The 15,797-nt window shown below is 40.1% G+C and overlaps 1 protein-coding gene and 1 pseudogene across 1 annotated transcript; one reads left to right on the forward strand and one right to left on the reverse strand.

Annotated features, from left to right (window-relative positions):
* Positions 1-5,332: 5,332 nt before the first annotated feature.
* Positions 5,333-10,715, reverse strand: LOC141845595 (ethylene-responsive transcription factor-like protein At4g13040). The gene is made up of 7 exons (XM_074733657.1): positions 10,633-10,715; positions 9,097-9,153; positions 8,438-8,568; positions 7,171-7,255; positions 6,751-6,931; positions 6,272-6,393; positions 5,333-5,484 (listed from the first exon to the last, which is right to left on the reverse strand). The coding sequence occupies exons 2-7, from the start codon at positions 9,140-9,142 to the stop codon at positions 5,333-5,335; spliced, it is 717 nt and encodes a 238-aa protein (XP_074589758.1). The 5' UTR covers positions 9,143-9,153; positions 10,633-10,715.
* A 1,580-nt stretch (positions 10,716-12,295) lies between these two features.
* LOC141845255 (adenosylhomocysteinase-like) lies at positions 12,296-14,554 on the forward strand (annotated as a pseudogene).
* The last annotated feature ends 1,243 nt before the right edge of the window (positions 14,555-15,797 follow it).

The raw sequence follows: 15,797 nt of genomic DNA on the forward strand, positions 1-15,797 counted from the left end.
CTCTGCTGCTCTGCAGCTTATCCTTATCCTCTTCCTCATCTTTTGCTCCAAAACTAATTAAAGATGTATTATCAACTTGAGGTTTAATTTCACATTTGCAATATCTTCAAGGTGAAATTCGTAATCTTGGCAGTCTCACATGATGAATCTGATGACCATTTATAAAAAAATAAATTGAAAAACTATAATTGATCACGACACAGGCTCACATTTGCAATATCTAACTATGGTTGTGGTTGGTGTTTAATTCGGAAAGCTTCGATGTTTCAGACAAGCTAAGAGAAAGCGAGCTTCCAAAATAGGAAGAATCTTTGGGGGCTGATATTTTGTCGACAGGTCTCTATAACTTGGTCCTTTCTTTGTTATTGTTAGTTTTATCCTTTTCTATAATATATATAATTTTTTCCTTTTCTTTAATATATATAATTATTTTTTTTAAAAAAAATTGTTTTTCATAATATTTGTATAAAAAAATTGAGAAAGATTAAGAAAAAATTTACATTGCTACCGTTAATTTGGTCACGGGATATATTTTAATTTTTTGAATCGCTTGATCACTTTAATTGAAAACATAAATGAATTTTCAAATTCTTTAAAAGTGCATTTATATTTTTAATTTAAAATTTTAATAAAAATAACTATTGTGATAATGTTTAAATTTTAATTTTTAATAAAATTTCAAAATTTTTTATAAAATTTATATTTTAAATAAAAATAAAAAAGATTTTCTCTTTTTCATTTGAAATAATTTATTTCTTAAATATATTTATTTGATAGCAAATTTTTTGTTTTGAAGAAATACGTTTTTCGTGACTATTCATTTCTCGATATGTAATCTATTTGTTTGTATTTTTTTTTGGGAAAGACAAAAAAAAAATGTATTGTATAAAAGATCCTTGTAAAATGAGTTGGATTGCATTATATAAATTAAAGAAAAGTTTAAGTATCAAAATTGTAAATTAGAATGAAATTTACAATTACCTTTATACATATGAGTTAACATATAACCTTTTACCACATAAATTAAAATGAAAATCACTATATATATTGTACCAAAATAATTAGAATTTCACTAGAACAAGATTCCTATAGAGACAGAATTAGTTTATAAAACTTTATTAATTTATATTTTTGGTGGCATCGAAGAGTGACAAGCTGCACATTAAGTGTGACGTCTACGTGCCACCTATTGCTTATAGTAAATTGTAATACTAGCTCTTTGTTTACGAGCAGAGGAAAAAGTAAAAATATCTCAAGAAAAGATATATGGAGGAAGAGTAGATCGTAATATTTTTCAAATAAAAATAAAAAATAAAAATTTAATATATCAGTAGTCTTTTTTTTAATTATTATTTTTATCCATTGAGCGGAATAGGATTTTCATTCCTCATTTTCCCTTCCTTTATTCAATGTTAATTTTTCTTCTCTTTCAATTTAATTTTCAAATCTTATATTTTAAATTTTTAAAAAAATTAAAAAATAATTAATACTGAATATTTACAAGATGGTCGATACAAAGGTAATATTAATTTCACTGTATTCGTCTTAATTAGTAGCTAGCCATAAAGTATGAATATAAAGTTGATTACGGTGGCCCTCGGGACAAGAATTGAATCTTGATGAAATCGAGATAATGTTCTTTCCGTATAGTGGTCAACTGTAATTTTCTAATTTACTTTCTCATAGATGATGATAAGATCGAATTTCAACGAAGTCGATACAATGTCCTCCCATGATAGTGAACTATAAGTTTTTGATTTACTTTTTTTATAGATTATCGTAGAGCTGACAGTATGAGATCGTTTGGAATGAGGAATCTCCACTTCTACCGAAGAATATAAAAGTTGTTAGGTATAAAATTTGGGATAGAATAGATAGATCGACCCCTTCGCGTAGAGCTTTTACCCATCCTCGTCCTTAGTGAAGCATCGAACGTGGTCCTAGATCTAGATGGAGAGGGGCAGTGCAGTGGGCCCACGTTAATTTAGCACGGCGTACGTACTGTTTTATTATAAATAGATCGATATTCCCAAACGTGTGCTCTGCGAAGTTCAGTGTTAATTAATATATATATATATATTAAGATGGTGAGATCGTGTTTGCCCTTCTCCTTCTTCTTCTTCGTAATCTGCTTCTGCTTCCTTTTCCTTGCCTCTTCATCAGTGCTCGAGCAGTCGAGCACGACCGCCGCCGCCGCTACTGCTGCTGCCGTCGTACGTGGACGGACGAGTACTACTGGCTGCAACGAATCGACGGCGGTAGGTGGACGTGGATGCAAGGAAGAAGTAGAAGAAGAAGAAGAAGAAGAAGAAGGTGGCGCAGCAGCAGCGGAGTCTTGGGCCAATTTGGATGCGGAGGAGTTCCAACTCGACTCCGAGGTCAACAGAAGGCTCCTCGCTGATGGCGGCCGTTATCGTACTGGTGGGGCTTTGAATCAGGATAACGCAGTGTGCGACAGGAAGAACGGCCAGCCGTGTGCTGCCAACCCAAATGCCAATATCGGTAAAAGGGATTGTACTGGTACAGTTATTTACAGGGAATGTTACGGCAAATAATTAATTATATAAGTTGATATATATATATATATAAAAGTCTGCGTGCTGTGACAGTCTAATGTTCAGTAACTGTGCTGTGTAACGGTTTAATTATGCAATCCATTTCTAAATAAATATAATCCTTGAAATATTCCATGTTTTATTATCATGTATATATATATACAGGTCTGATATCCTGCCCGACACCCCCGCGCGACCCCGCTGCGCGATTAGCCGACCTTTCACCATTCATCGCCGCCCGATCACCGCCGGCCGCCATCCCGGGCTCGTTGGAAGCGCAACTCGATGGCGCACACATCGACATCGGATTCCGGCCGGATTGGATCGGAATCCAGTCGGAATTTCGGCCGAAACAGAGCAGACAGACACAGGCGGCGATTTCGCCGGAATATCGGGGCCGAACTTCGGTCGGATTCCGGCCGAATGGGGGCCGGACTCCGGCCGCGGTCGACGCGCCGGCGCCGAGCGCTTCAACCGCGGCCGGATTCCGGCCCCGATTCGACCGAAATCCGGTCGGATTCCGGCCGAAATCGTCGGCAGACACTGGCGGCCGGTTTCGGCCGGATTCCGGCCGAATCGGGGCCGGACTCCGGCCGCTGTCGACGCGCCGGCGCCGGGCGCGTCGACCGCGGCCGGAGTCCGGCCCCGATTCAGTCGAAATCCGGTCGAAATCCGGCCGAAACCGACCGCCAGTGTCTGCCGGCGATTTCGGCCGGAATCCGGCCGAATCGGGGCTGGACTCCGGCCACCTCCGGACCGCCGTCGAGTTGCGGTTCCAACGGGCCGGTCCGGCGGCCGGAGGTGGCCGGACGGCGGTGAACAGTGGCGGAGAAGCGGCGAAGGTCCGAGGAGAAACATTGTGCAATTGCGATAAACGGACGGCTGTGGTTTCACACGATTCGGCGTGGATGGCTGGGATCGATCGCACACGAATCGAGCAGGATACCGTCGCGCAGTATATCAAATATATATATATATATATATATTTGATATACTGCGCAACGAAAAAAATGCGACCCCGTGCGCGATCGATCCACGCCGTCCATGCCCGATCGCGATCAACAGCAGTCGTCCAAAAATCACGATTGCACAGTGTTTCTCCTCGGACCTTCGCCGCTTCTCCGCCACTGTTCACCGCCGTCCGGCCACCTCCGGCCGCCGGACCGGGCCCGTTGGAACCGCAACTCGACGGCGGTCCGGAGGTGGCCGGAGTCCGGCCCCGATTCGGCCAGAATCCGGCCGGATTCCGACGAAATCACCGCCTGAACCGTCTGCTCTGTTTCGGCCGGAATTCCGACCGGATTCCGACCCAATCCGGCCGGAATCCGATGCCGTTGTGTGCGCCATCGAGTTGCGCTTCCAACGAGCCCGGGATGGCGTCCTGCGGTGACCGGACGGCGATGAACGGCGAAAGGTCGGCTGATCGCGCAGCGAGGTCGCGCGGGGGCGTCGGGCAGGATATCAGAGCTATATATATATATATATATATATATATATATATATAGGAATTTTCTATGTTGCGCTCCTCGTCCGCGACAACCCGACCCCTCGTCGCTGTCGCTTCACTGTCCGGCCACCGCCGGCTACCGCGTCACACCCGATGAACGCGTAACTCGCCGGCGCACATCCCCGCACCGGATTCCGGCCGGATAGTGGTCGGAATCTGACGAATTCAGCACATCCCCGCACCAAATTTCGACCGGATAGTGGTCAAAATTTGACGAATTCGGCCGTGATTTGATCGGAATTGGCCGCTCGGCACAGGTAGTCGATTCCGGGCAAATCGCGGCCGGTCTCTGGCCAGAATTTGGTCGGAAATCGGCCGCAATTTGGCCGGAATCAACTGCCAGTGCCGAGCGGCCAATTCCGATCGAATTCGTAGGATTCCGATCACTTTCCAGTCAGAATCTGACGCCGGGCTGTGCGCCGGCGAGCTGCGCATCCATCGGGCGTGATGCGACGGCCGGCAGTGGCCAGACGGTGATGCGGCAGCGGCTGGAGCAGGACTGGGTCGGGTGGGAACGCACAGGAGCATACAAGAATGGACCGCAGGATAGTAAAATTCTATATATATATATATATATATATATATTAATTTTTTTAGAATTAATATTTTTTTATTTTTCCGATATTAATATATATCCTTATTTTATGTACTACTGGCATCTCCCCAGTTTGAATATTTTTTATATGGATATTGCTTTAAGCTCCTATTTTCACAAACGCCGTAGCCGTATTAAAGTCCTTTGTTAAAAGAGTGACATCATCGATAAAGTGTAAATAATACATGAGATTATGAGAATACAAATAAATAAATACTTATCGGATAGGGTCATATTTTCTACTGGACATATATAATTGAGTTGATTATGACGGAGCAAAATTGTTGAAATGGATAAAAGTTGAATCTTAGCGAAACTGAGGCAATACCTTCCTTCGTCGTGACCAACTGCAGCTTTTCAATTTATCTCCTCACAAATGATGGTTAGGACAACTGAGATGGCAGATTTTTGCTAAAGAAGATAATATAATATTAAAGCGTTGTGAATTATCATGAATCATGCATGATGCAAGTCATAAAATTTTTTATAGAAAAACCTGAATTATATAAATATATATATATATATTACAAGTAGATATCATGAGTAAAATGTCCGATGGAATAGGGGTTTGTTGCAAAATAAATTAATGAGAATACTTGGTTATCATCATCATCTATCATCTATCATCTATTTATGTGCATAAACTGGCCTCTACTTGGTAAATATGGGTCTTGGTTATGAGACAGGCGTCTCAGGATCAGCATCGACGACGTCGTCGTCGTCGGACATAGATGACCGACGAACGCCTCCTTCATACTCCCAGTTAATTTCTGTGATTTTAGTTTTTGACTTGTTTCGCTTTCCTAAACTGAACTTCCTCTGGTGCTCTGGTAAACAAAATCAGTTTTGTAGAGATCTATATGCATCATCAAACAATTTTAATAGCATATACGCAGCAGAAAACAGGATCCCTCCAGAAGATCCATGCGAAAAACATACTCGTTTGACGATTCTACCTACTAGAATCGAGGTTACCTTTGATGCGAGCCTTTCGCAATTCCGACAGCAACTCTTGCCTTCAAAGGTTCACGGATCTCAGCACGATCAGTGTGTTCGCGCCTCCACGGTATCCACACGAACACTGAGATGGAGAAGAACCAAACTGTGGTGCTAGCCACAAAGGAAGGTTCGGCCAAGGTGGTAGAAGAGAAGAAGAGGGAGAACAAGAGCATCCAACAACCCCTTCATCAAGAGTCTCTCACCCCTTTTTATATCCCACCATGGGATGAAGGGTTTTTAGCTTTTAGTGATCTAAGGAATTAATATTAATTTTCATGCATCTCATGCATGAAGATCTTTCTCTTCCTTTAATGAAGATCATGCATCTCATGCATGATAATCTTTCTCTTCTTTTAAGGAAGATCATGCAGCCTTTTTATGATCATGCATCTCATGCATGATAATCTTTGATGAATTCGAATTTGGCTTGTGTGACTTAAGTCCAACTCGAGTCTCACACAATCTGAGTTGATTTGAGTCCAACTCGAGTCCAACTCAATCCGAATTGACACTAAGGGCTAATTCTAACAAGTTTAACATCGACGGTTCAGCATGGTATTTAGTTGAGCATTGACGACGAACGAGAGAAATAGAAATGAGCTTCATGTTGTGTACTCTTGTTGTTAATTGCACTCCGAGTTAGGGCCAAAAATTCTTCCCAGTCGTATTGCCAAAGCTCTTCTTTCTCCTTCTCTGAAAGCTCAAAATTGGGCTCTCTCCCACACATAAAAGCTGCTCTGTGTTTCCATAACAAACAAACAAACAAGAAAGGAATCACCTGAAAAGTATCTCATCGAGAAAATATCAACAAAAGAAATCATTAAACAGAGAAAGCACCTATTTTATAAGAATTATGGCATTACTACAAGGGCTACCTAAATTACCTGAACTGGATTCTGCTATATATATTGTAGATTGTTGTATGATCTAAACTAGTTCACAGGTCCTTAATTTCCCGTCATAACATTCTAACTACAAGTTCGATAGCTGTTCAGTCTTAATTGTGACATCAACTAGTGAAGATGAAAAAACATGCTCTTGCAGCATCACAGTGAAATTGTCCCTAAGTGAATTTGTTTCTTGTCGATTAATACCTGTCATACAATCGTGCAGCTTCTTCCTGAGATCCAACTGTCCCTAGGTGAATTTGTTTCTTGTCGACTTTTATTGCCGCTTGCCATTTCATGTTCTTAAAATATACACCTCTCATTATGTATGGCTTCAGGTCTTCAGACTGCATTTTCCTATGTCGCTTTCTGCATTTAATTTCTTTGCCTAGAAACAGAAGCAACAAAAAGGGTACCACTTAAACTAAACACTCAAAAGAATCTCAATTGCAAATATGTGTGTGTGTGTGTGTGTGTGTGTGTGTGTGTTTTGGTGTCAATGAAGAAATGACTTGAAGGTACAGTGACAGTGCCTTTCTCTTTTCTGTTTTCAAATAAATGATTCCGTGAAAAGAAACAGATATAGACACAAGTAATGTAACAGTTGGAATATTTGAAAAAGCTAACCAGGGCAGTAATTCTTTGGTTCCTCCATTGACATGCTTGAGTCAAAGGCATTTGAGGATCCAGGAAATGCTGTCGACTTGTCTTCCTGCAACATAGTACAAGTATGCAGGAATGGTTCACAAACATAAGAAATATATTCTCAACAAACCGATTGCTCACCCCTAAATTAGCAAGGAACTTATGTATTGGAGTTTTAATTATTTAAGCAAGAGGCCTTCTCAAATGTGAAATTAATGATCTGTTTGGTTGAATGGAAAATCACAAAATGGGGTTAATTCAACTCAAGATCAGTACTCGACCATTATTTTTAACAATATCAAATTTTGAACTTCTTAGTTTCTAATTAACATCCTGTTATGATTTGAATCTTTATTTTTTTTAAAAAAAAACAGAAAAGGTTAAAGCTAGCTCCTCCTAGTGCTCAGGAGCATGCCCTGTTCTATAGAAGCCACATTGGATTGAGAAACAGAAAAAAGCATCATAAGATAATTTAGGAGACCACTACATGTCTGTGAGTGAAATCTTGTCAGGGAGTTTCTCAGGCTAGGAAAAAAAAATCAGAAGCACTATCCATAGTATAATTTCTTAACTCTAGATTCTAGAAGATGAGGATAGAACATGTGTTTTAAAAAGAGCTTTAAAGGTCACACATGTATATACCATGAAGGACCTCATTAGATATCCTATATCCATCCCAGCAGTGAGCAAGCTAACAAGCTCAATATACGGTAGGTGCAGGATGCATATGCAAGTAGTAGTGAGGAATGTTTACCATGAGGAGTTTGATCACAAATTCAATGATATATTTGGTTAGATAATCTCCCAAGAGGAACCATACTTTTGAAACTTTTCATTAGACTTGAGTATAAACACTCATAACTGTAAGGATTAAGCATTTTATTTTATTAAGTTAATAAAAAGGATATGCTATGTGATAGATGCAAAAATTTTATCTATATAGATTGGTTAAATTGAATATTTGAAATGCTATGCAATAGTTCTGAATTTTTTTCTTTATATTGGTTGTTAGGTTGCTTATTTTTATGAAAGTATAATGGATGTAAATTTCAATATGTTATTGTATCTAAGAAACATAGTACAAATGTATGAATGTAGAAGTTTCATCCAATCCATTAAATCATGAACATGGTACAAATGAAGACATAAATAGATCATATACAAAATAATAATAATAATAATAACAAAGGGAAAGGTAAGCCTTAAAAACCTGAAAAATAAATACAAAGATCTAGCAAATTGATCATACCATCTCTTCAAGACTTGTGTCGACTGAAGGAAGAGGATGCACACTATTTAGATTCACATGTGGATTAGAATTGTTGACAGAAATATTATGCTCGATTGGCTTAGGAAGCACAACAGGAAAGGAACTTTTCCCTGCAATATCAAATAGAAATATTTGCTAATTTCCAAGTTTGGCACATCATTTAAGCTCAATCTATTTTTTAAGGAACTCTAAGCTCATTCAGTTACTGAATAAAATACTTCCACTTATGTTGTTCTAAGAGAAGGATGTCACAAACAGAAAATATAAAATCAACCATGCCCATTATGCATTTTCATCATAAAGCTTTTCAATTTCAGTACTTATTGAAGGTAACAAGAGGCCCTCATTAACCAATGTGATAGCTTACTAGACGTCCACAACAATTAAAAGCTTCAAAGATGACAGAAGAGAAATTTCTCAAAAAATCAAACTTTTAACACTAAACTAGAACAAAAATGAGTTTAAAAAAAAGATTTTGATTAAATATGAAGAAGATTAGCTTTTTCCACAGATAAAAGGTAAAATTACCATGCATATAAATTTACTATATTTACAAATTCATGGAGCACAATTGAAAATAGGGGCACTAATCCATTTGGTTCAGCTAAGCAGAGAAGAAATTGAGTAAAGAGTGTTACCGGAACAAAGCCCCAAATATCTTCTTCTTCTTCTTATGCTAACCATGGTTGACTACTCTGCTAACAGTACAAAAGAGAAATTAATGGAAAGAGGAATGTTTTTACAACACTATTAAAAAAAGATAATGGAAAAATAACAGCATCCCATACTATTATTTATTTATTTTAAATGTTTGTTTAGCTAATAGATCAGTAACTTAAGATCAGAGAAGAGAACTTCTTGGAATCAAGTATAATTTATCTTCAACTTTCATCTCCTTCTATTATGAATCTTAGTATTTCAACAAGTATAATTGGATAGTTACATCTCTATCAACTTTCATCTCCTTTCTATCATGAGTTACAAATTAGCTTGATTCTCAGCCCTCGGCACAAGCAATTCAGAATTCTGAGGAAAAGTGATCCTGGAGATCATGAATTGTTCAACTCTTTCCTACAAAATATTTTCTTCCAAATGGTGCTTAATATAAACATGAAGGTCATACGCCAATTCTTATGTCTAAGCTAGTTCAGCTAATACTCCAGTAACTAACAAGACGGTGAAGAGAACTTCTTAAAAGGTCTACCTGAAAAGTTCTTTTTTGTCAACCTGATCAGTATAGATGCACAGTTACATCAACGCCAACTTCGAATAACAAACTACAAGTCAGAGACAACATCTCATTCCTCAAGCAATCAATATCATAATACAGAGGAATAGAGATCATGAGTTGGAAATCTCTCTTCTCCTAAGTGTTGCATCATTCCTAATTGGTGCTTTAGGCAACTCAACATGTATTCTCATGATTTGCATAGTACTTCTACATAGTTGTTCTATGGATAGAATTTTAGTCCACACTGAACTGGGGCAAACAAATAAGAGAGAATTTGAAACTGGATATCTTTTGGAATAATCTAACAGCACCCACGTAAAAACTTTGCATATTACTGCTAACAGAACTGCATGTGGGCGAGTAAGGCAAGCCATCAAAGTAAGCAGATTTGCTGACCATGACTGAACTTTACTTCGGTTGCTTACAGTATGCCATTGCCATGGTACATGCCTCCAAGTCCAAACATAGCACCAGTTCGATTCCTTCCTTCCTAGAACAGGGACTGATCATCGAGAATTTAAGATCACCGAGAACGCCCCCTCGAACAAAATTTTTTTAATAGAGTACCCAGACCTGAGACCACAGCCTCCAAAGCCACTAGGGAACAAAAATTGAAGCTTTGCTCGCGGGGCAAGTTCCCAGGCATCCATGTACTCACCAATCACTAGCACGCACCAATATCAGCAACTCCAACCACACAGCCAACCCAGCACCCCGACGACCCAAATCCCCAACCTCAATTCCACGCACCGAAATCAAGGGCCAACCAAAACCAGGCGCCAAGGTGGCGGCCAACCCATCAGCAACCCGAGCCCCGAAACGCCTCCCCCCGAGTCCACAACCCATGAACGAACCCGAAAGCAAGCACACGACACCCCGAGAGCCGAACAGAACAGAAAAATTCACAAGGTGGGACCAAGGAGGGCAGTAGATGGCCGCGTACCGGGCTGCGCCGGCGGCCGGCGCAGAGGCGGAGGAGAAGCGCGCAGCGACGGAGGCCTAGGAGGTGGCGGAGAGAAGGCAGGGTCGCATCCACCACCTTCCTTCTCCTTCGCCTTCGCCTTCGCCGTCGCCGTCGATCAACTTTTGTGCATTTTGTTCGTCTTCGGTTCGTTAGAGGCACGAAAGGACGACGGACGCCTCGGAACTTCCCAGATTACGCTTTTGCCCCTAATCATTAGCGGCTTAACCGAACCGGCCGCGTGAAATTCCGGCCCATAATCGGTACGGAACCGGTTTAATTTACATTACTAGCTTAAGTTAAACCCCTTCCAGTTTTGGAATTTTTCTTATTTTTAATATCTTTTTGAATACTTTTATATTTTTTTTAAAAACAAACCTCGTAGATATAAAAAGATAATTTAAATAGGACGAGTTCGGGGGTAGAAATGTAAGATGACTACTAAAACTAACTTATTCTAATCCATTAAAATAAATATTTGTAATATTTTAAACTAAAATTACATTTCCAATATTCATTATATTTGTAATATTTGTAATATTCATTTTTTATAGTTTTACTCTCAAAGTCAAAAGACAACTTAGAAGCTATACATTTACCAATGAATTCACAATTATAATTATTTTTGTATCAAATAAATGGAAAAGGAAAAAAATATGAATAGACCAAAGAAGTCAATGGTTGGTGAAGCCATCCAACCATTGAACTCCAACTCTTAACTGCCCAAATTGTTAGGTGTGAATATTTGATTTTCTATTAAAAAAAAAGAAAGATCATAGACTTTCAAAGAAAATTTTACAATTTATAAAAAGATTGTGCCATTGTGGGCCTTGTGTTAAGACCTCTGTTTGATTCAACAATGTTCTTAATTGGTTGCAATTTAACCATTAAGACTTCAAATAGGAGGTGTGGAAGGCATTTAGAGGATGTTGAAAGAACTAATAGAATTGTAGGCAAGAGTATTCTTTTAGACTCACGACACTCGTAATGACCGGTAAACACTAAGTCAAGTGTCTAACGGACTCGTAAGTAGATCTTGAGCTCAAGGTCAAGCGACTAATGAGTTTACGATCACATTGCACAATAATCCTTAAATCTAATAATAATTCAAAGCACAATCATAATAAGACGAAAAGGGTAGTCAAAGGAGTAGGTGAATGTTAACATCAACACCAACACTTGTGTTTGTGGATCTCGAATGGTATTTGTTACTTTGCCACAACTACAATGCAATTTTTTCTTCAAATCTCACCAACCAAATAGGATCATTTTTAAAAATATTATTATTCATTTTGTGTATCTAATATCTATTGAGTGAGTGATTGGCCACGTTGTTCTTTGTTTATTAAGAATATTGACTAACGTGAATTTACAATTTATTATTAAAAGAGTATCACATAAAATATATTTTTTATTTTAAAAATAGATTTTTACCGTAATAAAAAGAATGATATTATTTTAAATAATAAATAAAATTTTGCCGTCAGATAATGGCAGTGCGCCCTAAAAACCTACCCCCACAAGGTTACCCCGTCAAATCGGACGGCCAACGTCCCTCAGTTCCTACTCCGTCGTATCTCGACCGTCAGTTGCTCCACTCATTTCCTATATAGCACCCCCGGTTCCTACTCCAATCGCCGCCTCCTCCTCACTCTCCTTTTCCTGGTCGATCTCGTTTCTTCCAAGCCCTAACGATGGCTCTGATCGTGGAGAAGACGTCGACTGGCCGGGAGTACAAGGTCAAGGATCTCTCGCAGGCGGACTTCGGCCGCCTCGAGATCGAGCTTGCGGAGGTCGAAATGCCCGGCCTGATGGCCTGCCGCTCCGAGTACGGCCCCTCCCAGCCCTTCGCCGGCGCACGGATCTCCGGATCCCTCCACATGACCATCCAGACCGCCGTTCTCATCGAGACTCTCACCGCCCTCGGCGCCGAGGTCCGCTGGTGCTCCTGCAACATCTTCTCCACCCAGGATCACGCTGCCGCCGCCATCGCCCGCGACTCCGCGGCCGTCTTTGCCTGGAAGGGCGAGACGCTCGCCGAGTACTGGTGGTGCACAGAGCGTGCCCTTGACTGGGGCACTGGCGGCGGCCCCGATCTTATCGTCGATGACGGTGGTGACGCCACGCTCCTCATCCATGAGGGGGTCAAGGCCGAGGAAGAGTACAAGAAGAGCGGTAAGTTGCCAGATCCGGCCTCCACCGACAACGCTGAATTCCAGATCGTGCTCGGTATCATCCGTGATGGGCTCAAGGTCAATCCCAATAAGTACCACAAGATGAAGGAGCGCCTAGTCGGCGTCTCGGAGGAAACAACTACTGGTGTCAAGCGACTGTACCAGATGCAAGACAGCGGCTCCCTCCTCTTCCCCGCCATCAACGTTAATGACTCCGTCACAAAGAGCAAGGTTAGATATGTTCTTCCTGGATCTAGAATTTTGGGCTTCTTGCTATTTTTTGTACTTCTCACACTTTAGTTTTCTCCCATTCTCACGCTTTAGATCTCCAGATCTGAGTTGGTTCTTTCCTGTTTACTTTACTTTTGGAATCTGTACCCTTAGTTTAGATCTGGTCTATTTCTACAGTTGCAGTGTTAACATTATCACTGAGTAACTACTCATTTTACTGGTATGCAGTTGTTTTTGGATTTGTTTCACTCAATCGTTGAACATATGAGCAATTTTTGTTCTCATTTGATACTTTGTTGCGGATCTAATATACCTGTGTTCTGGTTGCGGTTAGTTTATCTTAATTTTGGTTTCGTAAGGCTCAGATCTATGCTTTCTTTTTTATTTATTTGCGTATTGTTTCTTGACATGCAAGTTTGGAGATCTCTGACTATCAGTTTTTCTTGTCTCATGACTCTTTAAAAATAGTTCGACAATCTGTATGGGTGCCGCCACTCTCTTCCTGATGGGCTTATGAGGGCTACCGACGTTATGATCGCCGGCAAGGTTGGCGTGGTCTGTGGTTATGGAGATGTCGGCAAGGGTTGCGCCGCTGCTCTGAAGCAGGCAGGTGCCCGTGTCATCGTCACCGAGATCGACCCCATCTGCGCTCTCCAGGCCCTGATGGAGGGCATCCCTGTTCTCCCCCTGGAGGATGTTGTCGCCGAGGCCGACATCTTCGTCACCACCACCGGAAACAAAGACATCATTATGGTGGATCACATGAAGAAGATGAAGAACAATGCCATCGTATGCAACATTGGCCACTTCGACAACGAGATCGACATGCACGGGCTCGAGACCTACCCAGGCGTCAAGCGCATCACCATCAAGCCCCAAACCGATCGCTGGGTCTTCCCCGAGACGAACTCCGGCATCATTGTTCTTGCAGAGGGCCGTCTCATGAACCTTGGCTGTGCCACTGGCCATCCCAGCTTCGTCATGTCCTGCTCCTTCACCAACCAGGTATCAAATTCGGTACTTTTCCGCTATCTATCTATACAGTAACTAAATCGGGGAGCAAATCTCGGCAGGTGATTGCCCAGCTTGAGTTGTGGAAAGGAAAGGAAAAGCGGAAAGTATGATCGGAAAGTGTACGTGCTGCCTAAGCATCTGGACGAGAAGGTTGCGGCTCTGCACCTGGGTAAGCTGGGAGCCAAGCTCACCAAGCTCACACCAGAGCAGGCAGCGTACATCCATGTCGCCGTTGAAGGCCCTTACAAGCCTGCTCACTACAGGTACTAGTGTGCCATTTCGGCCTGAGATGGTACCGGAATCGCCAAGGCAGCAGCAGTCTTTGCCAGGGATCGGAGTGACGCTGAAATTATCTTGCTTGATTTACCTTCTACCTTTCTGTTTTTGCTATTTCCGATGGAGTTCTATTTCATTTTGAATTGGATGAGGAATGCTTTGGCCAAGCTTCGGAACTGAATAATTCTTCAAGCGACGGCCCTCTAGTACTTCTTCCTTGTTGTCAACCTACTATGTGATGTCTATTTTGAGACTTTTCCATGTCACAAACACATTCATTTTGAGCCCTGCAAGCAACAAAAAAAAAAAAAAGAAGAAGGAAGTCACACTACTTGGCCAAACCTCAATCTACTTTAATTGAGTTGCTTGGCTTTAAACTGAGGTGAGCTTCAATATGGACAAAGGAAGCATGAGCTAGAGAACTTCTATGCTTGTTTTGATTCTGCTCATTACATGCACTAAGATGATATAGCTAGAATTAAGTTTAATAAAAAAAATCAAATTGAATCGATTATTGCACGTTTCCCTAAAATATTTATTAGTATCAAGCAAGCGATGCTATGTCCGCCTTCTGTACTATTGCACATCAACTGTCGGTTTAATTAAATGATCATGCGCTGGAATTAGGCAGAGTGTAACGTGGAAAGTTATATTCTTTTTTAATGACACTGGATGATCATTTCACTTGGTAAGTTGGTTAAATAAAAATATTATATAACAATTTTATTCAAAATTAGTATATAGTTTAATTTAAAATTTTTTGATCATTTAAAAGCAAATGTACACCAATAACAGCCTTCTATAGTTATTTATATTTTAAATACAAATTATGAAATAAAATAGTCAATACTATTTTTTTAACTAAAATTATTAGATGATCATTTTTGAATCATTTATCCATTTTAAAAATATAAATGAATTTTATATTCTTATAAAGTTATCTATATTTTTAGATTTAAAATTCAAATAATAAAAATAATTTTTCAAAAAATATATAATTTTTTTAAATTTAGATTTTTTATCATTTAAAATTTCTAATAGAATATAATATATTTACGGCCTAACAATTCAGTTGAAGTGTCATTTTCATATTTAAAAAATATTTTTTTTAATATTTTAGTTTTTTTTTAAAAACATTTGTAATTTTTGCCCACTAACTTATTGCGTACTACTTTATATATTCCATTTCAAACGCATTTAGAACCGTGATCTTGACAGCCAGTTTTCTTGTTTTTTTTTTTCCTTCTTTTTCTTCTTCGAGCTTATTTCTGTCGGTGCCACAATCATTTGTCTTCAACATATCGAAAAGCTAGCCGCTCTTTCGCTCAGATCACACCCATACAAAATAATTACAACAACAAATAAATAGAATAGAAACGCGTACGCACGTCAAGGATTGAAGATGAACGATCAACACACAGCTGCACAGTACCGAGTAGATTAGCTAGTTTC

Source organism: Curcuma longa, chromosome 14 (assembly GCF_044706935.1).
Source record: "Curcuma longa cultivar G26 ecotype Majalengka, Jawa Barat chromosome 14, ITB_CL_G26_1.1, whole genome shotgun sequence".
Lineage (NCBI taxonomy): Eukaryota > Viridiplantae > Streptophyta > Magnoliopsida > Zingiberales > Zingiberaceae > Curcuma > Curcuma longa.

Coding starts and splice junctions, on each gene's coding strand:
- LOC141845595 (XM_074733657.1), bottom strand. CDS start 9,142: ATGGTTAGCATAAGAAGAAGAAGAAGATATTTGGGGCTTTGTTCCG. Junction 8,569..9,096: donor ATATTTGGGGCTTTGTTCCG/GTAACACTCTTT, acceptor TTGATATTGCAG/GGAAAAGTTCCTTTCCTGTT. Junction 5,485..6,271: donor GAGTGCAATTAACAACAAGA/GTACACAACATG, acceptor TTTGTTTACCAG/AGCACCAGAGGAAGTTCAGT.